Source organism: Drosophila hydei, unplaced genomic scaffold (assembly GCF_003285905.1).
Source record: "Drosophila hydei strain 15085-1641.00,03,60 unplaced genomic scaffold, DhydRS2 tig00000001-arrow-pilon, whole genome shotgun sequence".
Lineage (NCBI taxonomy): Eukaryota > Metazoa > Arthropoda > Insecta > Diptera > Drosophilidae > Drosophila > Drosophila hydei.
Window position 1 is genome coordinate 12977120 of NW_022045643.1, and position 13557 is coordinate 12990676.

Sequence of the window (13557 nt, forward strand, 5' to 3'; positions counted from 1 at the left end):
TCGGCGAGATGTTGGGTACAGTTTCGGTTGCTTTCTTCGTCTTTCTCGCTCTCCCTGTCCCTCTCTCTGGCCTTTTTTATGGGGTTGCAGTCAAAACAATTTATAATTTCAACGCCTTGAGATAACAAATAGCCCCGACGGAGTGCACGATTCGACAATTAATCACCACGTCGCGTTTTGCTGTTTGGACTGCCTCGTGTTACCTTTTCGGGCATAATTACGGCAAATGCAGTACGGCGCAAATATTCGTAGTTCGGGCCGCCTTCAAGTGCTAAGACAGTTAAAAATGACGACCAAGCCAGACCAAGCCAAACCGAGTCGAACCGAAATGACAAAAACCCAAAGCCAAGTCATGACAAGTCGAGGCAGCCAACAAATGCAGCCAAAACATGGCCCAGATGATCGATTAGCAAATCCAAATGCAGCCCAAGTCCAGGCTGAGCGAGTCATGCAAAACAATTGCGGCCACAAATATTGGGACAGCGAAATATTGGGCATGCTTTTGCCTGGCATAATTTGGCAATTGAATTGATTTTGTTTCGGCTTTTTACTGACTGCCTGACTGCCTGACTGCTTGACTGCCTGACTGCTTGCTCTTCCCGCCTAGCTGGCTGGCCAAGCCCTAGAGCAAATTTGGTTACGCTCACGTTTGTGCAGGAAATCGAAATCGTTAGCCTAAACTTTATGTTCATAAAAAAGGGTTTGGCTGTGTGATATTTCATGTTTGCCGCCAACGCCATCGACATCGACATTGCTGCCGCCTCTACTGCTGCGACTATTGCTGCCGTGCATTGATTGATTGAGCGTCAGCGTCGACGTCAGCTGCGGCGCCTGCAGCGGCCCCTTGGACGACACGTACTGCTAATGCCTGCACAATCCGCTCCCACCACCCCGTCAAGACGTTGCGGTTCAAAGGTGCCACCGTTTTCTCCCATAATGAACGATCATTTGATATGCCGCCATCATAGATAAAGATACGATTTATGACCACGTAACCATTGTTGTTGCTGTAGTTTAATGTCCATTCCCAAATTGTTGACGAATTCCGCCTGCTGGCGACTTAAAGCGACAAACATTTTGTGCCATTCATTGTTGTAGCTGTGCGCTGATTTTATTTTTATTTTTTTTTATTCGCCCAGCTGCGTCCCCACATTTGTTCCATGTGCAATTTTTGCATACTTCAGCAAACGCGTCATATTTTCGAGTGGTTTCGCTAACATGCAAAGGACACTTCAGAGCCCAAACACAAGTGGATCCTTTAAGAGCATTTTTTTTCTACAGTCGTGTTCTTGTTGCTGCTGCTGCTGCTGTTGTTGTTGTTTGTGTTGCTGCCGGCCTGGGGCTTGAGTGTTGCTACATTCTGAATTGGAACAATCCCTGTGCCTCGGCTGAAACTGTGATGATGATGACGTTCTGATGAGCCTTGTACGGCTGATTGTATTCTCTATCTAATGTACATATATATAAAGGCAGGTACGCTTTGTATATGGAGGGAAGACTGCTGAGACAGCAAATATACCAATATTATGGCATATCTTATATAGAGTTATTATTTGGGGAAGGTTTCCACTAGGATTATGCAATAGGTTGACACAATCGGTTAACTCTTTGAATACTTGCTAACAAACTAGTTGACGTTCAGCCAACTGCATAATAAAACATTTGCACAAGTGTAATTCATTAGATTGGTCATTAAGCATTCAGGTCGAATGCTTGTGGCCAATCTCGACGCACAATGCGATCGAACCCGAACTCTTTCAATGTGCAACATGCACATGCACACAATGCTTGCCATTTCCGTTTCCTGTTTGCGCTGCAGCTCACGCACACACACACACACACATGCACATGCACACAATGACAACGACATATCCTGCACATAATGTGCATATCATTTACGGTGTCAATCAGGACAGCCGCAGTCACCTGGCCGCAAAAATCAACAGCACTGCACAGGACACACTTCAAATAGCAGCTGTGTGTGTGTGTGCGTGTGCGTGTGCGTGTGTGTGGGTCTGTGCAACTGCAATATCCTGTGCGGAATGTCCTAGGCTTCACTCGACCATTAAATGTATTGCGGTCATTTTAATATAAAATAATTAATTCCAACACAAATATTTATATCAGCAAAAATATGCCGCATAATTGATTCGTTGGCAGCCAACACGAGAGGGTCGAGGGAAAGGCAACGATATTTACTCAGATTCAGAATCTGAATGTGATTCAGCGACAGAGACGGCGACGGAGGCGGGGAGATAGAGCTGTGCAGCGGACAGTGTCTATCATTGGCATTCAATTCAATCACAACAATGAAATAAACATAATGAAATACAATATAAATACATTAAATGCGCTCCCTGGCAAACAGTCAACTGCACTTTCGCATACAATTCCATTCAAATTATCGATTTCCATGCCAAATTCCGCATTTGGCAGTGGGGCGAACGGGGCGGTTGGTCGCTGCCAGCTTCATTTAGCAATTAAAAGCCTTAAAGTACGTAATCGATATATGAAATAAATAAAATGACGTTTAATTAAATTGTCACGACCTTTTGGCCAAAAATAACATCACAATAGAGCTTAATAAACTTTGCAATTCTCTATCAATAAATGTATATATAATATAAACGGGCTTAAATCATTTGATTATTGGCCATTTGTTATCCCAAATGAAATAGAAATATTCAACTCACCAATTCATAAAACCAACCATAGAGAATAGCATTTAGTATACAGAGTGTATAGACACTATGAGTTTTCCAGCGAACTCATAATACCCCTCATGTGTTAGTGCTTAGAATTGCAATTCAACGCGTCTCACAAATTAACCGCATTCTTCAGTTTTGCGTGTTTGTTTTCGTTATCATTTGCATCATCATCAGCGCGAGACAATTTTATAAATACTACAAAGTTCAAACAGAGTATATTGGTGATGCTTGATTTTCTTAGTAATTTTTTGGAAATAATTTTAATAAAATTCAAATAATAAAATAAATAATAATAATTACATATAGTAATACAACTGCTCGATAAAGGTAAATATATTATTTAATTTGAGTTTTATGTCTGGGCATAAAATATATATTTTAACTATTAATAAAGAATCCATAAATATTATCTAAGATATCCGACTATACATTCTTGGCGAATATCTTTCCATATTTCAAGAGTCTTTAGAATGGTTTTGGAGATCTTAAGTCTCGCAGGGAGTGGGCACAGGGTAACTTCAAGTCGTTCACATTGACACATTCATATTGCTCTTTTTTTCTAAATTAAGTTTCTTGTGGCGCGCATCACAAAAATGTGACAGCTAGTTAATGACCCGCATTCCTCTCTGGCCTGCGTTCCCTCTCCACGTACCAATGACCACTCAGCACATACTCTGGCCCGGCCTCATGTTCGGCTGCCTTCAATTAAACTCAATTGGGTTTTATGCCGCTTAAAACGCCTGCGCGCGTGCTTCAATTTAGTTAGTGAGTTTGTGCTACGAGCAGAGACGATCAGCAGCCAGCTCCATGGCCAGCTAACAAATGCACTTTGCAGCTGCTGCTGCGGCGAGGCGATAGGCAAATGAGTTTGCGCATTAGAAGACGCTTCTATGCTCAGCTAGGTGGTGGGGGCAGGCGAAGGGGTTGGCCCGCTGTGCGCCGCCTGTCAGCATATCAACGCAATTTGTGCACTCGCCAATAGACGGCGGCAAATTATGGCCAGCGATGCTCGCCGACTGCGCAAAGTGCCTCATAAATTCACGTCGCTGATGAAGTGATAGTGAGACAGAGCCGAAGCCAGATCCGAGCCAGAGCTGAAGCCAGGCCGTAGCTGGCGGCTGGAGGAAGTGCAGCAGCAACCGCAACTGCCGCGTCTCACGGCAGCTCCAGCTCGTGTCTGCAGATTGTTTATGGCAGCGGCAAAGTTTTCTCAATGGCTCAACTCATGTGCCGCAGATACGCCGAGAAATGGTCACACCGACGCGTGAGTTGCGGCCGTGAGGCAATTAGAAAGTACCTACATTTTGACAAGCAAAATTGATAACTAAAAATTAGTTGGTGCATTTAGCTTAAATATTTGTTGAATGTTACAGTTGCTCTATAGGAAACCAAGCAGAGCTTAAGACACTTCCGTGTCCTTGTTGTGTCGCACTGACCTTCGTCTGAGCTGGAGCTCGCGCCTCGCCGTAGTCAAGGACAATGCCGTGTAATTGAAAGAATGCGACTAAGTTGTAAAGCAAATTTAAGAACATGAAGTGACCGACAAGGATAACAAGGACTCCAGCCACCACGCAAAAAATATGTCATATAAAAATAGCTAAAGCTTGCCAGAGATATCCACCAAGACGCTGCCATAAGCACAAAAGCAAACTCTAGATAAAAAATTCAATAAGCCGCCCAAGCTGTTGAAGGAGGCAGGACTCGAACTATGACCGCTTAGCTGTAGCGGTGGCTGCCGCTGCGACTGCGACTGCGACCGAAACTGAGGCTAAGAAGGAGGCCAATAAATAAAATTAATAGAAACTCACTCGAACAGCTTCACCAGACTCCTGCTCTGCTCCTCTGCATCTACAGGGACCGGGTCTGGCAGGGCTTTGCTGGAGCTTTCTTTTTATTATTTTGTTGACTTGTTGAATGGCCAGGCGTTAGCAACTGTTGAATAGTACTTAGCTGCCCTCCAGACCAGAATATACCGACTACATATTCTAAAGTGGTTCAAGAAATGTTAAAGTTTGTATACTAGAATTTAAAGCAAATTAAATCAGTGAGTAGCGAGTGTGAAAATCTTTAATGCATTTTATTGTTTGCCTTTCATTTTTTTTGCTAGGCTTTACTGTGATTAGCCTTTAAATTGCCGCAATATGTATGTATCAATTAACCATTCTACCGACCTAGGAGTTCCCACAGTCCAATCCATATGTCTGAATATTATTTGGCAATACAAAAGATTGGCTGCATCTGCCACAGTGATTTCTATGCGCAATTCATTCGCCACGTTGCTGACCTCGTATTGAACTGCCATAAGAAATCACTCTGCCAGGCCGAAATTGCTTATGCGGTGAGCTGTGAGGCAAGAGGTCTGCCAGATGGCGTACCGCCCACTTTTAACACTTGCCACAACAATGGAGCGCAAATATTTGCGGAACCCGGTGCCAGTGCTAGAGCCAGGCCTACAGCTAGAGTTAGAGCCAGAGCCAGAGCCAGAGCAAGACATTGCCCGTGAGGAGATCAATGAGCGACTGTCTGGCTGGCTGACTAGCTGGCAGCTTCAATTTGAAATCCAATAAAATTTAATTGGAAACTTCATCACGGGTGCGAAAATTCACACTTGGCCTGGCTAGGCCAAGTCAGGCCGAGCAGTCGGGCCGGGCCGAGCCAGGCCAGGATAGGCGAGGGCAGGGTAAAGTCACGGGCACGACTCGGCTGCCGTTTGCCGTAAATCTCATGCACCTGGCGGCGACTGGTAACTCCAGCTCCAGCTCCAACTTTGATGTCGGCTCTCTACGACGCATCGCGATAAGGAAATATTTTTCATATGAAACCGCTGCGCATGCGCCGTCCTATTGGCCTGCTTCGTTCCGTTATTGGCCATGGCTCAATGGCTTATTTATGTTTTTCCTTTAGCCATGCCATATCTTGTGGCATTGTCGACATTAATCGCTTTGTTGCGCCAAAAGTATAACATGAAATTGGATTGATTTATGTTATAATTACAAAAGCAGGCGCATATCGCCAGCTAACGAAGAAAATGTGCCTCAAAGAGCCAAATACAAGACAAAACACAAGCCCAATCTCTCACAATACATACAATCATGGCGAAGAGATAGCTCCAAACAGAGGCTGTGCATGCCTAAGTGTCGGGTAAAAGTCATTAAGAAGGCAAACCCAACGGATAATGGGGAAAGGCTCTACGTGAACTAGAGTGACGATTTGTATAATCTGTTACGAAAGGCGTCAAAATGGCTTGCTTGTCTCTCGAGTACTGTAATGAAGTTTTAATTTTTGATTTATCTTATATATATGTTGGGGTTAATACAGTGAGTCAACTGGCAACGAACGCTAAGTGAGAGCTTTGCTCAATGTTTGTGGTCCTATTCTAATTTCAAAATCCAAGCAAGCATAAATTTCATGTTGACCTTTCTCTTGTCTCATCTTGTGGACTACAGAGCCCAAGAGCTATTCATTTATGCAATTTGTTGACTGCACTCCGTGCCATACCATGCTTGCAAATAAAACACATCGTTATTCCTATTGCATTATATAACTGTAGAATTTTGATGGCTCTGGCAGATTAACAGCACTCTACCAGAGAGGAAGTCAAAAGCTTTGTGCTATTTTAATAGGTCTAACCAAAGGCAATTAAATATTAAGTCTTCAGAGAAATGCTGGATTCTTTGTGTCGTGCCAATCAAATAGAGCGATGTATTGCGGCTAACCATCTTGGAGCTTAGTTATCGGGATTACAGTTCTACTCTATGAAATCCCACCAGTCCTTTTCATAACCCTCACGCACATGACAAAGGAGGACGGTTCGTCGTTTGCGACAATAGTGAGATAGATCCAGAACCTTTTGCTTTACCTCGCACAGATTCTGAACAGTTATTTCGCGCTCCAGGCACTCGGATATCTTCTCTGTGGCCATTTCCATATCGCGCTGATTGTCCTCGAAGATGATCTTCTGGTTGTTGTTGCGCAGATAGAAGGCAAACACATAGCTGTACATGAGCGTTGCCCGACATTGGCATAGGACATCGACGGCCTCCTTGAGGAACTGCACTTCGATCCAGCTCATATTCTCCTGCATGTCGTTCATCTTGGCCTGAACATTGGCGTACAGCTTATGCTCCATGCGCATGCTCATCATATGGTTCATATAGCGATTATAGTAGTGCAGGTAGCGCGCCATTGAGGACCGGTAGCGCTCCTGTGCCTGCCTCGCCTGCTTGCCCTCCTCCTCATCAAAGCGATTGCAGCTATACCATGAAGAACCGTGCGGCTCCCAGGAACCCAAGCACACCCAGCAAAAGTCATAGCGGCAGGAGGGATTCTTACACACCATGTGATTGCAGCCCCCATCCTTTTCGATGGTCACATTGCATTTGGGGCACTCCTTGGTGTGCTGCGCAATCCAATTGGACGTCTCCGAATCCTCATTGTTCTTCTTCAGCCACCTCTTCAGCCAGGAGCAGCTAACAGGCTCGTGCCAGTTCTCCCCACATCCAAAGCAGAATTCATGTCCACACGCGCAACGTACGGCACGCGGCTCGCAATAGCTGGCTTTGATGGCATGTGTGCAACTGGGCGCCGGACACCAGCGCATAAGAGAATTGCATTCCACGAAGGTGTTGGTGATCAGCTGCTGGTAGCGCGCGATCACGTCCGGATTGTCGGCCAGCTTGACGAATGATACATCATCGACCAGAATATCGCAATCGGTCGCAGGACAGGTAATGCTGTGAGCCAGTCCCTCGCTGCAGGTCTTGTTGCCCAAGTACTGTTTCCAGCAGGCGGCGCAGAAGGCATGGCCGCAGTCCAAGCCCTTCAGCTCGTCGCAGGGGCAGTAACAAATGCCGCACAGTTTCTCACGCCCACTCACACTTGGGGCAGACTTGAGGCTCAGCTTCGATGGCGTTGCGAAGGGATTCACTACATGGGCGCGCCGGAAGAATTCCTGTGGACTGCTCTCAAAGTACCTCTCGAAGAGCGTCTCCTTGTCCCATTTGTAGTGATTCAATATGATTCGTGTGACCTGCGGCGACAGATGCAGCACATTGTTGACTTCATTAATGATGTTTCGCTGGTGCTGCACTATCTGGTCCGATGTGAGGACCGTGTACACGAACTCATCGACCTCGACGCTTCGCCTGGGCCGTTCCGGTAAATCGATTTCCGTGCAGGTGTCCTCATCGCTCTCCACACAAGTCATGAACGAGGATGGGCTGTTTACGAAACGTTGTGAATCTCCGTGATCTTCATCCGAGTATTCGTCGTCAGAGTTCATATTCGAATTGAAATAAGAAAAGTTCAAACACTCATATAGCGGATTCTCGGACTACTTTGATACAGTTGAATAAACAAACCACCTCCTCTCCAGTCAGCTGTTGAGTTCTTCTGACCCTTGTTCGCTCCAACTGGCGGCGGACCCTAGCCCCGGCTCTCGTCTGTCTGGTCGGTAGCTTCTGATTGTCTACGGATCGGATAACTGCAGCATTCGTCTGATTGTTGGCTGCCACGAACTTGATTCAGAGTTGCTTGTTATATCAAACACTTTCGATGTAATTAAATGTTGTGAGTTCTTCGTATTTCTACTGAAGACTGAATTCTAGGCTGACAATTTTATATTTTATTTTTTTTTTTTAAATTGATTAATTTTGCCAGCCAAGGCTGCAAACTTGTTTCAAACCGAACCGGCTCCGGAACCGAACCTGAAAATGAACCAGTTTCTCTCTATGACGCCCAAGTTGCGAATTCAAATAATTCAAAGCGATTTCTTTGTAGTTTACTGTCAATTTCGACTGTATAAAATATAAAAAAAATAAATTAATATATAGTAAACTGTTTTTGAGTATACTTTGAGAACAATTTGTTTGTCTCATACGCCACTTGAAGTTATTAGTGATGAAATTATTAGTCTCTGGAAACCTTCTGCTAGCTCTGGTATTAACTTAGTCGAAATAAAGTTTAAATATAAACTTTTAACTGATAGAATAACAAAACCACTTCAAGTCGAATATTATGTATAATGTTTGACTAACGTTTCTGAATGTTTAATCAAAAATTGCTCTAGAAAAATGCTGCTTTAACTTTTTATATTTTAGTCAGATTGATTCTCATAAATGTCTACAGATCATGTAGGTATTATATATGTATAAACAAATTGAAATTTCATGGCGGTTTGTAATGGTTACTTAATATTTGAAAAAAAGAACTGTATTAAATTCAATACTTTTTAAGGATATTTCCAATGCTGAAAATATATTTATATAAATACTTTTACATAATTTCTTATGCTAAAAGGTAAAGTCGAAAAAATGTTCTCCTATGAATTAAAGTGGAATTATTCAATTTTAAATGGTGATTGTTCAACAGATCAGAAAAATGTTTTAATTCTCAGATATGCATTCAGTAGAAGTTGCAATATTCATAGCTTTGCATTTAAAGTTGCGGCTTTTTCTACTCTTGTGGTACATAAAAATGCATTGGATTTGTACTCTGCTGGTTCGGTGCTCAGGACACTATAAAAAAGCGCCTAAAAGCTTTTGGCGTATTCCATAGCCATAACCCCTTCATTGTAGTGCAGAGGAGAACAAAGCAGTGTCTCAAGTGGCGAGGGTAAGGTACAAAAATTGCGATAACAACAACAACAACAACAACAACAACAGCAGCAGCAGCAGCAGCAGCAGCAATAGCGAAATGCGATATAAAAGTACAGTAGAGCTACACACAATCAAAAACACACACATACACACAGTCAGACGAACGAGTATGCGAAATGAAAGTGAACGAGCGCACAAGGATAATGGCGGATAGCGGTGCGGGTAATGAGTGTGCATAATGCATATGCAGCAGGAGCAGCAGCCATTCCCATTGAACGTGGCGAATGCCGCGAATGGATTCAATCTGCCTCGCTTTGCATATATGCACATACAAATACAAATATAAATACGAATACAAGTGCGCATACATATGTATTTATGTGCACTCGTACTACGGACAGATTTTTAAAACAAAAGCCGACTGCTAACCCGCCAAAAGCAGCAGCCAGCATCAGCGAGCGGCAACAACAGCAAAAAAGCATTACAAATAAAAATGCAAAGTCGCCAAATAGCAGTAGCAGCAGCAGCAGAGGCCGCCGCAGCAGCAGCAACCACAAATCCCTTTCATCAGCTCAAAGACTGAGACGAAGGGGAAAGTCGGCGGCGAACCCTTTCCAGCTGCTTTTCAAGTCTCAGCCAAATTACAAGAAATCCTTTCGTGCGCGTGAATGCTTTGGAAAAATATAAAAAAAAAAAAAAAAAAAAAAAAATGAAATGGAAATCAAAAAAGAAAAAGAAATGGAACGAAAACGTAGCAAAAGCCGGGCAAAGAAATACGGAAAAGGAAATAATTTGACCATTTGCAGCAAATGCACAAAAACAGCCGGCAAATGACAACAAAAGGCAGTCAGCCACATTGCCACAAGGGAACTCGCTCCGTTGAGGGGAAGAGCCGAAAAGGGGGGCTTGAGCGTGTCATGTCATGTGTGGGCAGCTTTTGGGTCGCCTGAGCATTGCATTGCAAGAATTTCTACGCTGCCAATGCAAATGAGGACGCGCCACTTGTTGGCCACGACTTTTTATCATTGACAATCGGGCAAAGGCTCTTGCTCTTGCTCTTGCTCTTGGCCTAGCTCTGACTCTGACTCTGGCTGAGGCGCAGGCTCTGGCCACGTCCGGCATTTACTGATGGTCAGCAACGATGGCCAAGTTCATGGCCCTGACGTGACCACGCCACGGCATGCCATGCCAAATGACCAAGCCATCTTGGCCTGCCTGCTAGCTGATGATGATGACGATGATGATGATGATGCCACTTGGCAGATAGGCCAACTCGGCGAGCATCGCCGCATTTTTCTGCGCCTACTTTGGCACACAACTATTTGCGGTGAATTTTCTTGAGAAATGTTTTCTGCTAATGCGGCTGGCCTCTGTTGCGTGCGGTTGTGCCACAGCAGCGGCCAGCTGATTATGTCCAAGTACTCAAATTCACAGTCAATGCCTAAGGATGTTCGCTTGAATCACATGTAAATTAGCGAGCTAATTACAACAGAGTCACACACACACACTCACACACAAACTCATCACTCAAAACATAATAAAGCCAAACAGAACAGAACATTCATATGGATGTGTGTGTGCTGATCGAGGCGATAAATGCGGCACATCGCATTATAATTACTGTTCATTGTGTGTATTTCATATTCGGAACACTCATTTTTTTGTGGCTGAGCAAAATTAGCTGGAAATCAGTCAGCATGAAGCGCCCCACACACACCCATGTGTTTGCACGGGAAGAAAATCAGCGCTTGGAACTAATTTGTTTTTGATGCGACTCTTAAAATAATACAGAAATAAATATGACTTAGATTTGAGCTCCGAGCCGAGATGAATTATTGCCATAACAGTACCAACAGCCAGCCAACAGCCAACAACAGAATCAATTCCGTTGACCTTGAGGCCTCACTAAGCGGGCTTAAGGTTTCGGTAGCCGTAACCGAGGCGCCGCTTCATAAACATAATTAAAAATTTAATTTGATACTTTAGCCACTGCTAGAGATTTATTATGTTAAGTTATATCTTTAAACAGTAGACTTAAATTGCAATTAAACGCGATGCGATCATTTATCAAACGTTGCGGAATTTCTTCTCACTGGGCTACATACTTAATGAATGGTTTCATACATTTATTAACATTTTTTCAAAAGCTACTCTATGTATAATTTAAGACTCAGGTCTGAAGTGTTAACTTCTTATATTTCTTAACTGTTTAAGTTAAGCATTATTGTTCAAAATTAGGCTTATAGAGCAAATTAAAAGCAGTAGAGCACTTAGGAATCTTAAATTTAAATTTAAATAAAATCAACTTAATTTAATAATTTAATTTTACAAAATAAATTACTTAATAATAATAAATTATTCAAAAAGATGATTATATTGTTGTTATGGATATCTGGCTTCATAGTCTCAACTGTTTAGAACATTTCTTTATAAATAGTTATTCTTAAAGAATTTGTTTAGTTAAAGAAATATTTCTCTATCTGAGCTTTAGCCAAATTAAACAGTTTGAGCTGTTAACAGAGTATTTCATAGTCAATCGTACTCGACTGCATTGTTATTAATATTTATGTTTTTTAAAAATATGTTGCGTGTAGTCTGTGGCTGTTCGTCTTACAATTTCTCAGAGTTTTTTCAATTGTCATCCCATTTGTGTCTTTATTTGGTGGCTTTTGATGTCAAAGTCAAACCATTGTCAAATTTGCTTTGATATCACTGCTGTACTACCCCTCAGGCAATGAGACATCGAGATCTAACCCCGACCCTCGCCAACACTTCCAATCAAATGCCAACAACACAAATAAAATGCTCCCGAAAAAAGAAAAAAAAAATCAATGCGACAACCCATGCTGTGTGGGTGTCAAGAAAAGTGAAAGTGCCCCTGGATCTGTACAAAGCCACCCCCGAAAGGGAAAAAACAACACACCCCACATACGAACGACATACATGATATGCTCATCTCATTCTCCGTCTCTCTCTATCTCTGTCACTCTATCTTATTCTCAATCTATAATCATGTGTGTGCCTCAGTTGTGCGGCTTTCTGCCTTTGATATTTAAGCATTTCCGCCATCTTGAAGATGGATTGGGGCAAAGGGGGTGCTTTTAGCCACATACAAGCTTTATAAGAGAGTGCGTTAAAAAGGAAAACTACGCCACTTCAAAACGAACCGTTTTTCGTATGAAATGGCAAATCGGGTTTGGCCGGCTCAGTTAGTTTGGGCCAGACTTCAAAGCGGGTTTTACATTTCGCCAATATTCTCGCGCTTTTGCGGCTTCCCTCAGCGGCGTTCTTTTGACTTCTTTCAACTTCTCCCACTGTGGCCATTGACTTGGGCGTCAGTCGGACGCTACTAAATGGACTTATTTCAGTTATGACTTTGAACAGTGAAAGTATTACCCTGGAATTTCGCGTGTTGAGTTGACATTTGCCGGACACACACATCTGAGGGCGGCTACCTTTTTATGTGAGCTGTTATTTCGGAAAATACCTTATTAAAGATTATTTTTTTTGGTAATTCCCTTGAAGGCGCGGCAACGTTCATAACGTGCTGATAAGTATAATGTGCCACAAATATATACTTAGCTGCTTTAACTTCACGTAAATATGAAACGTTCTACTCAGGATATGTCGTACGTTATTGTAGTAAAATATCAGTGAGTGTATAGAAGTTCAAATCTTCCCTCTTCGTAGATGCAAAATATAATTAATTTATCATTTATATCTACTTTTCGTTCATTATACATATTGAAAGATCTGTGTGAAGCTTCTTTAGGCTTTATTTGGCTTTTATTCTGAGCTAACTTTTTGTTAATTCCTCTTTGACGGCCTTTAATTGTTTGTCGTTGTGTGCTCTGGGTCTGGACTGAGACGCTTGTCTGACACGTCTCAACGGTCTTGCCCACTGCGAGTGTGTATATTTCTAATGTATGTCACGTGACAAAATTGTATAATTTCCAAACAGGCAGCGGACCGCACGTCGCCCATTGTGACATTTCCGGTTAATTTGGCGCCAGCTTAGACGGGCCTCTTGGCCATTGACCGGGAAAGGGACAGGGAGAGGGACAAGGACCGGGACTGGGACTGGGACTGGGACAGGGACTGGGACACAGAGTGCAGTTGACCAGTTGGGATCGGCGGCAGTGTTTCTCAGGCTAAGGCTACCTCTGTTGGTGCCACACATTTTTGACACTTGGCCAAGCAAATCACAAGCAAAATAAAAAACAACTTAGACCTTTCCCTTTTGCTGGTGGTGC

At 43.1% G+C, this 13557-nt stretch overlaps 1 protein-coding gene across 3 annotated transcripts; it reads right to left on the reverse strand.

Moving 5' to 3' along the window:
- Positions 1-5968: 5968 nt before the first annotated feature.
- Positions 5969-8402, reverse strand: LOC111597480 (potential E3 ubiquitin-protein ligase ariadne-1). Of its 3 annotated transcripts, none has more exons than XM_023312232.2 (2): positions 8072-8402; positions 5969-7958 (listed from the first exon to the last, which is right to left on the reverse strand). In XM_023312232.2, exon 2 carries the CDS (start codon positions 7912-7914, stop codon positions 6457-6459), a length of 1458 nt encoding a protein of 485 aa, XP_023168000.1. In that variant the 5' UTR covers positions 7915-7958; positions 8072-8402; the 3' UTR covers positions 5969-6456. The 3 variants fall into 3 exon arrangements, with proteins under 3 accessions (XP_023168000.1, XP_023168001.1, XP_023167999.1); XM_023312233.2 differs by having other exon boundaries at positions 8053-8402; XM_023312231.2 differs by having other exon boundaries at positions 5969-8401.
- Between the last annotated feature and the right edge of the window lie 5155 nt (positions 8403-13557).